Source organism: Plutella xylostella, chromosome 20 (assembly GCF_932276165.1).
Source record: "Plutella xylostella chromosome 20, ilPluXylo3.1, whole genome shotgun sequence".
In the NCBI taxonomy this organism is placed as follows: Eukaryota; Metazoa; Arthropoda; class Insecta; order Lepidoptera; family Plutellidae; genus Plutella; species Plutella xylostella.
In genome coordinates, this window is record NC_064000.1 from 5,206,772 (window position 1) to 5,226,271 (window position 19,500).

At 38.5% G+C, this 19,500-nt stretch overlaps 1 protein-coding gene across 1 annotated transcript in view; it reads left to right on the forward strand.

Moving 5' to 3' along the window:
* LOC105388640 (focal adhesion kinase 1) overlaps positions 1–19,500 on the forward strand; it is a 45,742-nt gene that overhangs the window by 5,874 nt on the left and 20,368 nt on the right. The window contains exons 2-9 of the mRNA XM_048628184.1: positions 6,896–7,425; positions 15,000–15,106; positions 15,724–15,815; positions 16,448–16,549; positions 17,231–17,386; positions 17,696–17,772; positions 18,072–18,228; positions 18,752–18,896. Coding sequence (XP_048484141.1) covers positions 6,959–7,425; positions 15,000–15,106; positions 15,724–15,815; positions 16,448–16,549; positions 17,231–17,386; positions 17,696–17,772; positions 18,072–18,228; positions 18,752–18,896 — 1,303 coding nt within the window. The 5' untranslated portion in view covers positions 6,896–6,958. The remainder of the gene's footprint in view (positions 1–6,895; positions 7,426–14,999; positions 15,107–15,723; positions 15,816–16,447; positions 16,550–17,230; positions 17,387–17,695; positions 17,773–18,071; positions 18,229–18,751; positions 18,897–19,500) is intronic.

The window sequence follows — 19,500 nt, forward strand, 5'->3', positions numbered from 1 at the left end:
GATTAATCGCAATAATTTTAAATGAGCAACTTAATTTTGCCTAGAGGTGCATTTAATTGCGCATTCCAGATTTTTACTTATGTCCCTTATATTAAGGGTTAAAATACCATAATTTTATTTGTGTTAAACACCTAATTAAGTAACTGCAAAAGAGGACAACAGGGCAGTGTGACTTTAAAAGGTAAATAAGTAGTGAGAAAATGATTTTACTTTCTGAAACAAGATGGACGGGTTTTTTTGCAGTATGTACGGCATTCCGTGACTGCAGGTTGCAATCTTACTGTTTTTATCTTAATTATGTTTAAAAATAATGATACTTGCTTATTATAATTCAAATTAAGTGGAAGTACTTACGGAATACTATTATATTTACTCTTTAGCTATTACTTTATTACCCAAAAGTCTCAAAACATTTTTCAAACATACATAGGTATCATGCATTTATAATTGAACTACACTAGATAGCAATGAATAAGTTCCAGTGACATGGCACTAAATTACTCCTAAAGAGAAAACAAAAAACACCCATCACCATCAGCCCATAGCAGTCCACTGCTGGACGTCGGCCTCTCCCAAAGCACGCCACTGGATGCGATCTATATAGCTTTCCGTACTTTTGAGCTTGGTATTGTATTTTTGGGCATTGAAAAGTATGAAAATGTCCCAATAGCATGACATCACGCAGTTTCAGGAACTCCCGGGTCGCACCTGACTCGGTGACTAACTTTTTCGTCCTTTTCTGGTTTGGAGCGGTGCCAAATTGCGGGGCTTGTGTCGTTCAGGCTAGTTGACGTTTGGACACGACGTGAGTCAAGACTTGATGAGAAATAAATATTTTATTTCGTTTTCAAAGACACCTGTTGGTTATGGCTGGAGAAGTATAAAAAAATAATCTTGGTGTTTTAATGTATACCCACAGAGGAAAATTTTAAAGTAACCATAAAATTTTATTTAATTTGCTTTTTGTTTTTCTAAACTGTTTTTTCTTTCTGTTTAAATTGTATAATCAAATCCAGTATATCTTTTATCTTATAAAAAATATCGATGGTGTCAAAATTATCAAAATTTCAGGTTCACCTAAACGGTAACCAACTAAATTTCCTCGCATGTAAGTGCGATCACACTCCTAATGATATAGCGAATAAATAATAACAGTTGGCAGGCTTGGCACCGAACCCAGGAACTTTCAATGAGGATACAACTCTTATATTATTATGTGTGCGATTGTTCTTATTAGTTTCTTTCGAACGAACGTGTGCGGCAGGAAGCCAAAACATAAGCTTTGTTGGGGTTCCCCGAATAACTAAATTAATTTTCTTAATAAACTCACGAGCAATGACAAAGTTCTGTGACATAAAATAATAATTTTAAAAAAATTAAAAACCGACTTCAAAAAACCACTAAAACGTAAGAAATAATTTAAGGTTTAGACCAATCCTAGGTCACAGTATAAATATACCTAAGCAGGTACTGTTCTTTTTTGATGTTGGTGCAGTGACAAAGCAGTTAATCTGAAGAAATATGGCACCAACTTCAAAAAAGAACAGTACCTGCTTAGGTATATTTATACTGTGACCTAGGATTGGTCTAAACCTTAAATTATTTCTTACGTTTTAGTGGTTTTTTGAAGTCGGTTTTTAATTTTTTTAAAATTATTATTTTATTTTGTTATTTTTAGTTTATTTGCAATAATTATCAATCAAAAGTAAGATGCAAATGATACCAATATGTCCTACTCGTTAATACGAATCATTCGAGCCCAAACACGAGGTAGTTGCTATATACCGTTGAGGAGTTCCCTTGACTGCCTTCCGTTTCCATCATCAGATCAGCTCAAGGTCACCATCATATTTTTTTGTTATAATAACAATATTTACGTTATAAATTTCATAAGAATCGGTTGATAAGTGCCCAAAATGGAAATTTATACCCCTGTTTTTACCCCTTTACCCACCCTTGGGGGTGGAATAAAATTCTGAAAAAAAAATGGGACCACCCCTGAGCTCAACCCAATACATCAAAAAAAGAATTTTCAAAATCGGTCCATAAATGGCTGAGTAATCGATGAACATACATAAAAAAAAAAAAAAAACATACATACAGACGAATTGAGAACCTCCTCCTTTTTCGAAGTCGGTTAAAAAGCACAAAATTACGCCCAAACGGAAAAGATTAGGCCTGGGTTTCCTATTTACGCCGTAGATCGCGTCCAGCGTCACGCCGTAGGCCGCGTCACGATGCTCACTATAGAAATGTACTGATGCGGTCTCCCTCACACGCCGACGTTGGCGCGTAGACGCCGTAGGTAGGCCGTAGGACGTTGATCAAAACGTTTACGTCAAAGTCGGACGCCGCATATAGCATAAAATAGGAGACCCAGGCCTTAGGTTAATGACGCCGCCGTCAGCAATGTTGAAGTGCGTTTAATACCGCAACATAATATAAACGACTAAAAACGTAAATATTTTGTTCAAGTTTTAAATAAATATTTAAAAAAGGGGTTGGTTTCGACAATGGAACTGTTTCATTGCTTGTATTACTTATTATTTACTTAAATGTTATGAGTTACCAATATTTGTGGTGTAAGAATCTAGGGTAACTTTATTGTTTGTAAAAATATACGAAGACTGATATAGATACTTACTATTTTATTAGTATAACTTTTAATTTATTTAATAAAGTCTCTTACCGTACTCTATTTTTGCAAGCATTTTCTCCTTCCTCTATAAAACTTGCGAATATTTTCGTCCCATCGTCAGTTTCCCTATTCAACGTACACTCCGCGGCAGCTAAACATTAAGTAATTCTTAAAATGTCTGCGATTCTGGTAAATAACTTATGAATAGACAGGACCGATTTTTATGATTTATAGCTTCAATGTGAAATTCATAGAGTTTTTTTTTCTATAACCACATTATCTATCTACCAAACTAGACCGTATATTTTTAATATTAAATTTACGACTCAACAAGACGACTCCTGTGTTACGGATGGCCACACAAAAATGATACTCACGTATGTTACAACTTATAACTCTTATAACACCTCTTCTTCCCACGGTGGTCAGTGAATAGCTACTTGTGTCAGACAGTACCGGCCCGAAGGACTGCGCGAGTGCTCTACAAAACTCTTCAATATAAGATTATGAGATGAGATGGCTTCTAGAGAGGACTTTGTTACCTTTTCTAGTATATTATTTTTAAATACACTCGCATGCAATGAAAAAGCCAGTGACAAAAGTACTACTTTATCCTAAATTAAAAAGGCCAGCTTAATGATGCCGCCTGTAGTATTGAAGTATTTAACAGCGCATCAGAATATTAAAAACTTAAATATTATGATCAAAAGCTAAACTAAGGGCCACTTGCAGAAACATATTAAATCTAGATTTAGTGTCAAATCTCGATTTAAGAAACGTCAGTCCATATAACATTTGACACTAAATCGAGATTGAACACTAAATCTAGACTTAATATGTTTCTGCAAGTGGCCGTAAATGTTTTAGAAATAGGGGATGTTTTGTAAGTGGAACTTTTTCATTGCTCGTGAGTTTATATCTTTTCATTACTATATTTATCGGTAGCTTTATTTTAAATATTTTTCCTTATTCGTCATATCTTACTGTAACACTCTGTATAACATTTTCGTATTTCACTTCTATGACCCAGCACAATATCTCACATCGTGAGTTAGGAAGATCCTCTTATGTGTGTCTTATGTGAGTGTTTCGTTAGAACATTATGTAGCTAAGATTGTGTTATGTATCAAGCACGAAGGCATACAAACAAGGTGCTTGAACCATTAATCTGCATTCACAGTTTGTACACCTGGGCATCAAACCCTTGTAACAATTCCTACCTTATGTGTCTAGCCATAAGAGCTTACTGCATCCGTAAATTCGTGACTTGTCTTCACAGCACTGGAGGAATCGTGCACCTAATGCTGTTAGTAATAAGGGTGATAGATTTTATTTTAGTTTGGTGGGAACTGTTTAGAAATCAACTATAGGTAGGTAGTTGAGATATATTTACATGTTTACAGCATAATTAAATGCTCTAAACACATGAGGAACAGTGACTGTTGAACTCAAGTCTATTTATAATTATGTACAACTCAATCTAGGTATGTAATATTTAGAAATAAATTATAAGTTATAAGTCACACTTGAAAACGACTTCTTCTAAATTTAATTCTATTGTTCTAGACTGTCGGTCTTATTCATAAAAAGTTACGGGAGACCTATAGGCCTGCTATAAGCAAATGTCAAAAAAACTTTATTCATAAACGATCAATAGCGCTAAAGAACTCTCCAACTGATTCGTAAAACCTTGATATGCTAAAGTAGGCTGGACCCTACTATACACCTTCCGTAAACCTCATATTGTACAAAAACATGGCGGCCGGTCAACAGCTGTTCTGCTTTATTGACGATTTGACATTTGTTGTGAGTTAATATTTGCTGAAAATAAGTTGCCATGGTAACGTAAAAATTTTATATTTTTTTTTGTGGGTTTTGGCTTGGCCACTGCGTCTTTAAGCCAACGTAAACTTTTTTAAGTGCCGCGCCGTGGCTAACATAGATAATAGAGATTGATAAATGAATGAAAGTTTTCGCTATTTTTGTTTATGGTTTCGTCAGACCGGCAACTTAATAGGGTAAATGTCAAAATGTTTGGTCTGTGAAATCTATTAGCATCACTATAGTTATTGAAGATTTACGGAACGATTATGAATAGAGATTTTTAAGAAACGTCAAATAGGCTTAAAGTGTTCCGTAGTTATTGAGCTCAGTAAACGTACTTTAAGGTTTTTTTATGAATAAGACCGTGTATCTTTATATAAACAAATTGTCAACGTCTATCAAAGGAACCTATTTGGCAAAGCTTGAATTTAGTGGTCGAGGTGACAAATTTGTCACCTCGTGATAAAAGTTCGTGAAGCACTATGTTTCAGTTTTGCACTGGCATTTTTTTCAGTTTTATCACCCTGTAGCTTGGTGTTTCGTAAAAGCGACGGTGCAGTTTTTAATTAAAACTCTTTTACGACTATGGTGTCCTCTCATCTCTTTTAGTTCCGTATTTTAAACTTTTACATCCAGTTCGGTTTAAAAAAAGCCATAAATAAATTCGTATCTTTTGAGCTTAAAAATGTCAGGGACTAATTAAATGAAATTAACAACTCCGAACGCGCTATCTATCATAAACAAATAAAGTGTAGGACTAGGACGCCACGCTGGTCCACTGCGGTTTGGTGGGTTCACATATTTAGATGTGCTAAATCTAGATATGCAGGTTTCCTCCACGATGTTTTCCTTCACCGTAAGAGCGATGGTATACATTGTACTTAAGTTAAAATAACTCATTGGTACATTTCAGCGCCGGGATTCGAACCCGCATCTCTTGCGTGAGAAGCGGGCGCTTACCCGACCGAGCTACCACCGATGATGATGGTCTATCGGAAAGGAGTGTATAGCCACTATAACCACTATAACTTTGTTCTCTCACTGGCCGAGTCGCTACGATGCGATGTCTGTATCTCACTAAATGAGAGATCATTGTTTACTAATAGCTTCCGCATGGCCAGCTTCCGTCGATTGTTTGGTCATCCGCCCTCTTTCTTGACGACCGTAGTCGTTGCGTGAATAAGTCATGTCTTGGAGACAGTTGATGCGACAAGTTAAAAATAAAGATAAATTCTCTTTATTGTACACAAACAGAAACAGTTTCACAAACATAGAACAGGAACAGAAAATTATTTTATCGTCGGCCTTATTACTTAAAGAAATCTCTTCCAGAGAACGACACAACAAGCAGAATAGGGTGCTATTTAGCTATATATTTCTACTGCGAATTTTACTACGTAGGTATGAAAGGTGCTGATAGCAGTTCTCAATATCCGCGATAGTATTGATAATGCTGTAATGATTTAATCTATATAAAAAACTGGGCCAATCTGGCAATGCGATCGTTCACTTTCACTAACTCGTCAAGTAATTAATTAATTTATTCGATCACCTTAACATTTACATAGGGAAATCCTTTTAATTGCTGCGACAATCACGTAAGTGTTATCTGCAGACTATATCAGTACTCACATTACACAAGTGCGGATGTATGAAGTGCCATACAGTGCCTCTAGAGTTTGCTGACCCAACACATTTCGTATGCAGCTGAGCAGAGCAATATCCGATAATCCTGACTCATTGATATGCTTATCATCATTTCCTATCTCCAATGCTATTTTTGTACCTGCATACTTATGTGCTGGATTTATATATTTATTACCTACTGTCCAGATTTAAATAAGTTTTACCATCAAGTCATTGTTTAAGATATTTTCCTGTGTAGGCTTTAACTAATGCGACTATAGATATAGGAACGGATATTATAAACATCTTGATTCGTCTTCTAATAAATAATTTTGTATGTGTAGGCGTATGGCATGATGAATCGCTTAGAGGGGGGCATGGTACAGGACACTGGTACGAAGTTAGTTGTTAGTCGTAGACTGGTGCAGACAGACGTCCCTATTGGCTTACAGTGCCACAAACTTATCTGTTCCGGTGAGAGCTCACGTAAATGTCTAATATTTCTTCATTCTTTAAGATATGAAGTTTTTCCGTAATAGTAATTTACCCTTGCGGTTTTAATAAACCCATTTAATCTATATCAATATATAATTTATTAGTAAATAATTAGATATTGACCAATTTCGTTAACTGTCACCGGAACAGATAAGTTTGTCGCACTATACATTTCCAAATCCAGCGTCGTACGTCAGTGTTCATATCATTAAACTTTTAGGAAGGCAGTTTTTTGTAACTTGTCAATTCAATTAATTAAGCTGTCATGATTGGACACTCGCAACTTTAATTAATAATGTTTGTTAAATCAAGGTCATCACGCAAATAGTGCAGTTCAGTGGCTATTAGCAGAAATAGTGATAATTGTAAACGAAGATGGTGATGGAACCAGCACACTCGGGGCGGTTCTGGCCGCTGTCCCCGCGTCTATGGCGCCGCAGCAACGAATACTCGAAAGTGGTCTTCGAGAACCGACGACCTATAAACGTACCAGTAGAAATAAAAGAGAGCGACGACAGAAACAGTCTAGAGATATTCCCTGACTTAATAAGGAACAAGAAGTTCAGAGACAGAGGAAGGAACAGTCTGGAACCTCTGAGCGTGGATGTAGAAACGAGATGTCATGTGATGAACGATTTGAACGACCGACAGCGCTGGAGCGTGGATGCGAAGAAGCCGCCCGTGGTCAAAGATACTAGGAAAGCAGATGAGGTGCAGGTGCGGATGCGTGCGAAGAAGCATCGGGAGCCGCGGCCGAACAGTCTGCAGCTGCTGCTCTGTCCCTCCAGCTCTGGACACTACAGCAGCAACACCTGGCGCTACACCAGAGTGCGCTCCAAAAGGTTTGTTCATGTGTTCTCTTGCCGCGTTCTGAATTCCTGGTACCTGCGCAACAATATGTATTGTCTTTTAGTTTGTAAATAACACTCCTCGTTGTGGGTTTGCTGTTGCTACGTTCGAATGACATTTAAATGTTGATTGTGGGTCGTTCTATAGGTCCTTCTTTAGTACTACTTCGTTTATTCAATGCACATTGAAATTAATTTTGCTGTGGCTTAAAGATTCAATTTAAGAATCGGTTATTGAATTTTAAATTATTTGCGTTTAAATTGCGTTTTTTTGTAATAATGCTTTCACATTAGCACATGTGGCTGGGTATTGTGCAATCATTTTGATGTGAGTGGGCAGGTTTGTGGGTATAATGCTTGCTCGCCACTCGCGCCTTATTATTTCAAATCGTGCGCGTGCGACCGATGACAGCCGATTGGCCCTCACTGTCGCAAGCTGCGTGGGCGCCCACTGAAGGATTCTGCCTATAGGTGCCATGTGACAGGCCCTTTTGGGGTCAATTAAAAACGAAAGCTAGATTGTTTAATTAGCTGTTTTAACAAGTCGATTGCGAGAGATTCTTGTCGAAATCTCTCTTCTGGTCTCGCTTTCGTTGTGTTTTTGGGGTTAGGAGTTGTTTCGTCATAATGGTTTCACTTTTTGAAATAATTTTGAACTGTTTTTACAGAAGCTATGAACATGTTGGTAGGGAGGTGAATAGTACCTATTTATGAAAACCTCGAGAATAGCTCTTTTAATAGCACTCTGAGTGTCTTTACCGTTGAAAGATCGCATCCCAGACATGATATACCTAGATGACCTAGACGTGCCTATGACAGCCGTTGAGCAGCTCAAAGCATTAAAACTCCGGGTGAAGACCAAATCGCATCACGAACTCGCCTCACGGGTCATCAATTGATGGAAATGAACGTCGCCAAATTTGCCAATCGTCGCGTTATTATCAGCAATCAATATTGATGGGTTCTTTACCCACCGCCCGGCGACCTGTGTGCCCGTTATTATTTACACCCGTGAGTCACGTCGGGGCCCTATTCTCTTCCTCCAACGTATCGTGATCACTTTGAATCAGTACAGAAAGGAATTCACTGTCATTTCTTACGAGTGTGGTAATCCATGTTCAACGTTTTAATAATATTGATAGCTCGGAAATAGAATAAAAGAATTCAGTCAATTATTTTTAAATGTTTTGTGGTAAGGAAGGTCCCTATAGGAAGCGAGGTGGACAAGGCCTAAAACCCTTTCTTCATTGGAAGGAGACCCGTGGTGGGGAAGTGATGGGTCGTGATGACATGATGAAGGTCCCCATTGTCTTATTGACATAGCGTAAAAAAATTACGGACCTATTAAATAATTTTACCAATCATGACCACTATCAGTTTCACCTCCTTTCGGAAGTAAATTGATGACGATAGCAGGCGAATGACACTATAAGCCCCCTGGTTATGCATTCTTGTGGCGCCGCCGATGTCATGTCTTCTAATTCATCTGCCGCGCCTATATTTAGCGGCTGTAAAATTAGATTCGGGTGCACCAACCTTACGAAGTTCATTGGTCAGTGCTGTGCGTTCAATTGTTTAGTTTTATTTTTAGGGTTCCGTAGCCAAAATGGCAAAAACGGAACCCTTATAGTTTCGTCATGTCCGTCTGTCCGTCTGTCCGTCTGTCCGTCTGTCACAGCCGATTTACTCGGAAACTATAAGTACTACAGTGATTAAATTTGATGGGAATATGTGTTGTATGAACCGCTACAAAAATATGACACTAAATAGTAAAAAAAAGAATTGGGGGTGGGGCCCCCCATACATGTAACTGAGGGATGAAATTTTTTTTTTCGATGTACATACCCGTGTGGGGTATCAATGGAAAGGTCTTTTAAAATGATATAAAGTTTTCTAAAAAACATTTTTCTTAAAGTGAACGGTTTTTGAGATATCAGCTCTCAAAGTCGTAAAAAGTATGTCCCCCCCCCTCTATTTTTATAACTACGGGGTATAAAATTCTAAAAAAAATAGAGGTGATGCATGCTAATTAACTCTTTCAACGATTTTTGGTTTGATCAAAGTATCTCTTATAGTTTTTGAGATAGGTTGATTTAACTACGGAACCCTTTGTGCGCGAGCCCGACTCGCACTTGGCCGGTTTTTATTTGGTACTTTTTTAAGTTTTCCCGGAATTTTTTACCTTGTTTCATGCGTCTTTGGGACATCGCCCTTTTGTGACATTTCAGGGTAGTTTACAGGAGGCATAATTTTATTTTCTTGTTGAATAATGATAAGTACCAATAAAATTTTGTCTTGTTAGTGGCGAACGAAGTTGAATTCAATTATTAGGGGCGACATGCACCAAAGTGTTAAATCTAGATATAGTGTCTAATGCCGATGAAACTGAATGTAGCTAGTAGAATAGAATATAATAGATATTCTTTAGTAGCTTCATTATTGCTGGGTAAACAGAAATGTGGTTGAGATATATTATTCATAATTATAATAATTTTAGTTTAACTGTTTTTGTGGGTACTTTAGTAAGTATACAAATATATGAAAAAAATATGGGTCTAAAATCAAATCAATATTTAATTTCGAAATAACTAAATATCTACGATAGAGACTAACTAAACTAAGAGATAAAGCGTCTAGTTTTCAGCTGATTTATTAAGTTATCAGTTATAATTTAAACTCGGCCGTTTATTTTAATTAACCTGTAACATTTTCGTATCGAGTTTTTGTTAATAGCGGCGTCTTCTTTTGTTAAGAGCCATTTTAACTCGTTTTATAATAATTTCAGAGATGATCTTTAGCAATTTAAATAAATGTGTTGAATGTGTGTGTTGATTTATTAATCGACCTAGTTTATAACTCTGCAACGTGCCAAATCCTGTGATTAATAGTGCGACGTAAACTAAACACTTTATTTAAAGTCACGAAGACTCAGGTAATGTTTAATTATGTTTGGGATGGTGTAAATCGTCTCGTTTAAGAAATATGTTTAGTTTAGTAACTTTACTTTTAGTAGTCAGACGGGGTACTACCCCGTCATTTAAGGTCAACATTAGCTTAAAATCCCTTTCTGCAACTCAGCGTTTATTCACTAATATTCAATATTTTATTAGGCACAAGCTATATTTGGTACAGTTGTATATTTCCTTAGATATTTCTACTCTACTTGAGGCTTCAATATTATTGGTACCTACATTAAAATAAAATGTTTGTACCTTAGAATTGATTACATATATGTACCTATATAATTCCCGATAAAACATAATATATACTGCAGCTATTTAAATACTATGGACTGCTTGAACCGTAGAACAAAATAATAATAATTAACAAATATTTTAACTGTTTAAATTGCATTCCACTTCGACGAAATAATTGATGGTCCGGTATGCAAAGTCTCGTTCGTGAATATTCATACGTTTTAGCTATATCTCTGTTTAAACTATAGCAACAGCTGTTGTATTTCAGACTGTATGTCAGTGTTCTAGAGTTCGTAATACCTAAGCTAGCTAGCTTGGTTAAGGGTTGAACCAAAAGCCCAGCAGGCGTTATTAGCGAAAAAAACATGCTATACCAACAAATTATTTTTCTCTACATTTATATTTTACAAGGTAGGCAGGTAGGTATTCTGTAGAATTGTAACAGTGTTTATACCGATGCCTGTTTTGAAAAGGCTGCAATTTATGAAATTCGTTAAATCAGAATGTCGCATTAATCACTATTCACTATTGTCCCTACAGTTATCCCGGTATTCTGTCGATTTACGAGTTCGAAACGCAATTTATAGCCAACTAAATTACTTTTCATATTTATTTATTTTAAATTTTATGAAACATTCCTATTTGCCTGTTTTTATTTTGTGTGGTTTCAAGTAGGGCTACGTGAAAAGCTTTTTACCTAAGTGGTTCATTTTATTCCCGTACTACTGTAAACTGAAACATTTTGAAGTTTAACGGTGTCGCTTTAATGTTAGAAATAATCATTAACTTTCGAGTATGTAGATTCCGTTTCCTTATCGACGACGAAACTTGCTCTTACTCTATACTGACGAAAAAATAACGAACGAGAGATTTCTTCCAATCGGCACGTTTAATACAAAGGTATAGAGTCTTGAGGCGCACAGAAGCACTCCGAAACATAGTTTTTCGTCACATGGAGTGTGCCCCTCTGTGTACGCTACGGTTGGTACGTAAATTTACCATTCCCTCTTGTGTACTTTATCTAAGTGATATATGCGTTGAACTTGTAGACGTGCATAGGGCTCTACACATATGCACCTACCTACGTATACCCATGTTGAAATGCAAATATATTATCACTGCATAATCATTCCCCTAGGATCCACTAACGGCCATTTACATTGTATAATTATACGTTTCAGCTTATTATTAAGTACAATTTTCATATTTTTGTACATACAATGTTTTGTTTAAGTTTGGTAGAAACTTGCAGGAGCATATCTCATAATGCATACGTCTGGATATCACCGATACTTAAGCAGACCTTTATTTTTTCAAATATTAATTAATTATTGATCTCTCGCGCGCGCCCTCAATACGTTAACGAACCAGAATCATGTCAGAAAATATCAATTACATCATGTATATTGCAATCCACGCAAGTGCATTGTACTTACACTCGCACACCCATGATACGAATATACACACAGAGACACACACACACACAAACTCGTACTACCACTGCGTAACGTAGTGATGAATCATGTATCATCGTACTGTCTACCGATTGTCTAACGTGAGATATTATCATAGATCCACACCGGCATTGTTGCTGTTCTATTAGGAGATATTCTTGAGCTGTTTGCAATCCCATGGTTTTGTATTATGATTTATGATTAGGTAAGATAAACCTTTTGAATGACACAATTAACATTTGAAGGGAAAGGAAAGAAATAAAAAATACGAGTAAATTGACCGGAAATGTGTGACTGAAATTGAATTGCCTGGTCCTTAGCATTTTTTATGTGTAATAGCCGTTTTAATAACTAGTGTGGTAAGCGTAACGATCGTCATCAGTTATCATGATCATATCTCTTATTAGGTATCAGCCCTATTGCTAGGATCTCCACAATAGGGCTCCGCTTCCTCCCCTGAAGGGTAGTGGGGGGCAGAACAGGCCTAATTGCTGCTTCGTGCCAAATTGGTCTCAATTGGAACACAAGTGTCGCCTTCGTGCTTGCATATTGTTTGAGATATTGATACTGAGATTGAAACTGTACGTGCTTGTCGATATGTGAACAGACCCTCTAGTACGGGTTTTGCTATTTATGAAAAGGAAAAAAGTTTACGTTTACTCCTGTCATCTGCATACATTATCTGTCAAAAGTTTCATGATAGTTTCCATTAGAGGCGCCACTTAGTATGCGAGAAAACGTAAACTTTTATAGTTTTCGACAAACTATCAAACCTGTACTAGAGTACCAGGGTGTTTTTTGCAAGTTCGACAGAGTTTAACATAGTCATAATCAATATTAATATTTATAGAATTGTTATCAGATCATTATTATTAATATAGGTATCTTATGTATAATTATCACTATTCTTTCCGCCTATAAAATACGATTTAACCTTACAAAATTTACTTGCGAATAATTTCCGGTAGGTTAGGTTGGTTTAGTATTTGAGTTTTTACGAAACTCAAAAAAATATGATGATTTTAACTTGAATTCCAGCACAATAATCACGTCTCCGAACTTTTAAGGGTATACTCTCCGTAAGTGGGTCTTATACATGCCTGAGTAACATCCTCACTAATATTATAAATGCGAAGGTAACTGTGTGTGTCTGTCTGTCTGTTACTCTTTCACGCCAAAACTACTGAACGGATTTGAATGAAATTTGGTATACATATGGTCTAGACCCTGAGAAAGAACATAGGATACTTTTTATCCCGGAATTCCCACGGGAAAACTTTTTAAGGCGAAGCGAAGCGCGCGGGAACAGCTGGTACGTAATATATTGGCTGTAGGTATGTTAGGTAAGTGTGGGGTGGGGTGGAATTGTGCATTTGCATCCCCGGGACGGTTCCAATCGATGCAACGTGCGTGGGTTCCGCTCATCTCGCATAATCTTTATTGACCAAAACTCATTTCGCATAACTCGTATGGTCTAAACTTTTTTGGCCGAACCATCACTTTGCCAAGACTTATGTGGCATAAGGCTCGTTTCGTCTAAAACTCTTTAGGCACAATCTTTAAACACCTAAGTTTCGTTTGCTCAAATTTATGTTCGTCTATACCTATGTATAATCTTGTTTCTCGTAATGTTATCTTAATAAATAATATATTAAGTATGTAGTAAATGTACAAATTGTGGTATTTTTCTCCTACATCCCGAAAATCACGATATTGTATGATCAAAAAATCGAAAGTTAACGACCAATATAATTATTACAAACCCCATGAGATCGAAACCTAAAAATAGGTGCGACGACGAGTAAAGCGAGGAGGAGCGTGTTAGGTGCACATGTTCATCAAAACCAAAGCGGAGCGCAGCAAAGCGGAGCGGAGCGTTTTCCAAACAGCAGAAACAATACAAGGCACCAGTTTGCGCTATGTAGGGAGACGCTCCGTCAAAGTTAAAGTCAAACGAATATTATTACTTTGTATAAACCTATGCCATAGCATTATTAGGCTATTCAAGATTTGGCCATACCATTATTAGGCTAAACAATGTTATGCGAAATAACTTTTTACTAAACGAGATTTATGCCATACGATTTTCGGCGTAACGAGACTTTGACCAAACGTTACTATGCAATACGAGATTAGGCAAAAAAATCTTATGCCAAAAAAGGTAGAACCAACGTGCGTAGCGTCCTGGTGTTGAGAATAACTATTAAACGGTTATGGCTAGTTAACTTGTTATGTGATGAGCTTTTCAGGACTTCGGAGTAGAATATTAAACCTTTTTGTATTTCCGGCTAAAATCTTTTAAGTACCTGTAGTTTGGAGTTTGTCGACATTTGAAACCACTGAAAAACGAGATATTACGGATTACACAAAATCCCGATATAGCAATGCCTTTACAAAAAGGTAAACATTATGTATGCTATTTATTTGTTTATTGTGTCTGACAAAACACGCTAACCAGAGAGTAATCGACCGTAAAAAATGTAACAGAGCCTGAAATTGGACCTAAATGCATTATTCATACCTCACAACAACAACCATACCTATGACAAATTGTGAAAAGGACCACAAATCACTGTAGCCCGACCTTGCGCCATATCGTTTGTATCCACAGACAACCTTGTCAAAGTGAAACACCATTGTGATCTGTGTATAATTGTCCAAATTATGTGTTTAGCTCGTCAACGTAAATAGGCCCTTAATTGTACTTTATGTAAATACCTTGTCAAATTATGTGGGTGTGTATGTAGCTTAACCAGATTCAACCTAACTATCTATAAGATAAAAATGTAGTGTTAATGACGTTCGTATATCACAACGTGAATGTTAAAACAATTTTAAAGTGTCAAAAACTTCTACGAATTCAAGCCATTTTTTTTTAAATACTAGTAACTAACGTTATTTTCTCTTTTCTTTCCAGCCATGAGCCGGAGGGCGGCGGCGGGCGCTGCGGGGGCGAAGGGCTAGCGCGCGCGATGCAGTCTGCGCCCCCTGGTGGCTCGCCCAAGAGGCAACCCAACGCGCAGGGTAAAGTAGATCTCATTGTTACTAAAGTATGTTTTTTAATCTCTGATACTAAACGAATTAAGCTAAGGTCTGTATTTTAGTAAGTTTTCAGTAAGGCATTCGATAATGTTGATCATTAAAATTTAATAAAAAAACTGAGTATTTATGGTATTTTCGGGTCGCTTTTCTTATGGCTAGGATCTTACTTGACTGATCGCTATTTTTATGTTGTTGTTAACGACTTTCAATCAAAGAACCACCCAGTAACTGCGGGCGTCTCACAAGGATCGAATTTGGGCCCGATTCTCTTTAATATTTTTATAAATGATCTCCCTGATCTGGTCTAGTGGTTTGATGTAGCCCGATGCAACCGAATTACGGAAGATTTTACAAGCTGGTGACAGCATCACACTATGGTTGCTATTATCCATGATGCTAACACGCTAGAAAGCGTGGCACGTCAGATGGAAGTATTCGACAACTAAATCCCTGAAGCTGCAGTTACGAAGGTTTACTTGCGAAAAAATACCACACTTCCAGCGACATCCACTCAGATTCATTACGTAGTAAAGTTATTTGTAAAGCTATTGTGACCCTTCATTTTTACAACCTTCTAACCCAACCCCTCAATCTTCCAGGCGCCTCCACAACAACCGACCCGCTGACCCTAAAGGTCCACCTCCCCAATGGCGGCTTCAACGTGGTACGCGCGGCGGCGGGTGAAGAAAGCGTGCGAGCCGTGCTGCGCCTGCTGGCGGCGCGCCTGGCCGCCGGCGAGCGCGTGTACGCGCACTGCTACGCGCTCCGGGCCAGGAAGCTTACGAGTGGGAAGGTTAGTGGGTTATTGCCTCTAGGGTAAAAAGGAAGCATGGTTGTATAGGAAGCGCTGATTAATGGATAAGGAAGGAGATGAAGCGTCTAGCTATGCAGACAAGATAGATCTTGGCCATATAGGAAGCGCTGACTAATGGAAAAGGAAGAAGATCAAGCGACTAGCTATGGATACGAGATACCTCCCTTCTGCATCAGGTTGTCCTATAGCTACTTGATGGGATTCGTACCGATAGAAATACTAAAACGATGGGATTGAACCGGAAAGAGATACTAAAACGGGCTGTCTTTGACAAATGACGATCTGAGGCGGTCGGATATACTACCAATAGCGGCATTCCTTCCATAGGTTGCCCTACCGAAAGAGGAGCTATAGCTACCTGATGCGATTGGTGAAGATTGGTCTGGAATGAATAAAACGGGCTGGCGTTGACAAATGACTATCTGAGGCATTCTTTCCGATTAGAATCCCTTACACTATGTCAGCTCCCCAACGGCGGCTTCAACGTGGTGCGCTTGCGGCGGGGGGGAGTGCGCTGTGTGCTGCGCCTGCTGGCGGCGCGCCTGGCCGCCGGCGAGCGCGTGTACGCGCACTGCTACGCGCTCAGGGCCAGGAAGCTCACTAGTGGGAAGGTTAGTGTGTTATGTTCCCTCTAACGCAAAGGCTTTGTCATATAGAAAGCGCTGTGTGATGGAAAAGAAAGGAAAACAGGAGGCGTTTATCGATGGAGACAAGATACCTCCCTTCGGCATCAGGTTGTCCTTTAGCTATCTGATGGGATTCGTGCGGAAAACGATGGGATTGATCGGGATGGAAAAAGGAACGGAAGCTTTTAGACCACGTCAGGCCCCCAATGGCGGGTTCAACTGCGGGCCAGGAAGCTTACTAGTGGGAAGGTTAGTGTGTTAATGTTGCTCAACCAGCCACTACTGGCAACTTGTCTAAGGTCGTCCGATGGGTGCCATTCCGTGGTCTTCATTCGAGAACTCATTTACCTCACCGGTAGATCATTGGTTCGTTGAAATACATGACCGGCCCATTGCCTCTTCATATTGCAGATTTTATTATTTATCGTATTCGTCATTATGTTCTTCTAAGCGTGTCGGTGAGTCGGTAGCAAACACATTAACTATAGACTAGGCTCTGTAATCGTGGTGAAAGGATTGGCCAGTCAGATTCGCATCTATCTTGTCTACCCAGGGTGCTCCAGACGTATATAAGGAACCAGTGATACGTCATTCCAGGGGGCTATCCCTTCATGAATTACTATAGACGTTATAGTTATCTAAAATATGTATTTTCTCCGTCCCCAGATCCGCTGGATCCACCAAGACACTCCGGTCTCGGAGCTCCAAACGCGATGGCCGGCGAGCGAGTGGCGCCTCGAGCTGCGCGTGCGCTACCTGCCCGTGAACCTGCGCGACCTGTGCGAGCGAGACAGAGTCACCTTCCACTACTACTACGACCAGGTGCGACAGAGACAGCTAGAGTAGGACAAAACCGTCCATTATTGTTGAATTTAGGCATCCTGTTTCCGTCTGTTCTGTCAGCATCATCAGCCCGGAACCGTCAATTTCTTCATCCATCCAGATACTGCTACGTGTCTCGTCGGTCCAGCGGGCTTGAGGGCGGACCCACGCTAGGCTTGCCTATTAACTTGTTTCCCCCACCAGACATCTGATCTTCAACAGAAGTTTCTATAGTATCATTTGTAAATCGCCCAAGTATATAATAATGACGTTTATAGTTTTTAAACATTGGTTTATATTATGTTTCAGGTTCGACACGACTACCTCAATGCCAATCACCCAGTGGACCAAGACCTGGCCGTGCAAATATGTTGTTTAGAAATAAAGTAAGTCAATTATACCTTCCAAGTCGTTATACCAACTACCTATCAGTTAAATAGCGTCTTCTATGACCAGCTACCGCAATGGTGCAGTGATGACTACAAATATGATTAAATTTGATAATTTTCTACGAATTTTCTTTCTTCTTTCTTTCAAAAGAAGAAAGTATTGAAATAGAGCTTGTATTGCAACCATTTTTGCTCCGAAAGAACGAAGATTGCTAAATTAACCAAAATCATGGAACAAAACGATCAGATTGATCTTCTAATTAATTTATTAACACCCTGTTTCTCTCCCATTCCAGATACTTCTGCAAAGACATGCAGATCTCTATGGACAAGAAGTCCAACATCGAGTACCTGGAGAAGGAGTTCGGGCTGCACAAGTTCCTGCCCAAGTGCGTGCTCGAGCAGGTCAAGCCGAAGGTGCTGAAGAAGGCCATACAGCAGCAGTTTAAGAAGGTATTTTTATATAATGATGTTCTACTAATATTATAAAAGGGCTAGTGTACAAAGAATCAATGACACTGTGCTAGTTAACTAGCTGCTATCCGGCATATAGTGTTAAAGCCAGCGATAAGCGATGAAGTTTGTTGTTTGATGTTTTCAGTCGGATAGTTAAAAGCAGATTGTAAAAAAACGCTCATTGACACGGAGAGAGTTTACAGCGAACTCGCCGACTAGCAGCTATAGTTAACTATATATATAGGCCAGTGTCATCGAGACTTATACAATGGATGTTACACTTATTAGAGAGTAACTCTATACTAGTCTATACTGACGAAAAACAATTTAACAAGAGCTCTGTCGTGCAATTTGTACCTACATTAAATACAACAGGATAGAGTTATGGCTTGCGCTGCAGCGCTCATAAACAAATTTTTGGTCTTATACAGTGATGACCCCCTGATACTGATAACAACCTTACTGAATATATATATTACTTATTACTTTGGGGTTATAACTATTTTAATTTCGTTTTCAGGTGGCAAACCTATCCGACACGGAGTGTATGCTTCGCTACTTAGAGACGATGCACACGCACTACGGCTACGACCGCGAGTCTTTCAGCGGAGCGCTGGGGTCGGGCTGGGCCATCCCCGTCGAACTGGCCATCGGGCCCGACATCGGTACTGCACTATTCTATTCTATTCTCTGTGGGGGTGTAAGTACCTGCCTGCACCCACTGCGGGTTGGTGGGATCACGGCTAGGCTATCCCGGTCGAACTGGCCATCGGGCCCGACATCGGTACTGCACCTTGTGTTTATAGATAAACAGATATTATAGTTATGTTACTTATATATACTTACCTAAGTTTTTTAAGCCTTTTTTGTGATCTGTCCCGATCTCGATATAGAATTTACTATAGTAATCTTACTGTGAATCCTATTATTAGCCTTACTGTTTTTGTTTGTACTTAGCATTAATTTTTACAATGTAACGCTGTTGGATTTTCAATAAAAACTAAACTAAAACTAAATAAGGTTCACTTCACTACGACAGACCATGAAATGATTCTAACACAAATGGCAGTTCTTTTTTAAAACACCCATGCCAGTTTTTGATTCATGTTCAAACGTATAACCACATAGCATTTATTATCCGTAAGCTTGTTTTTATTCTTATGTATTATTACCTATAATTCAATAAATAAAATAAATAAATAGAAACCCTGCACTCTAGCTGTGTAAAGAATGATTAATAAACCCTTTTAAGTACCTATGTTTTATTTC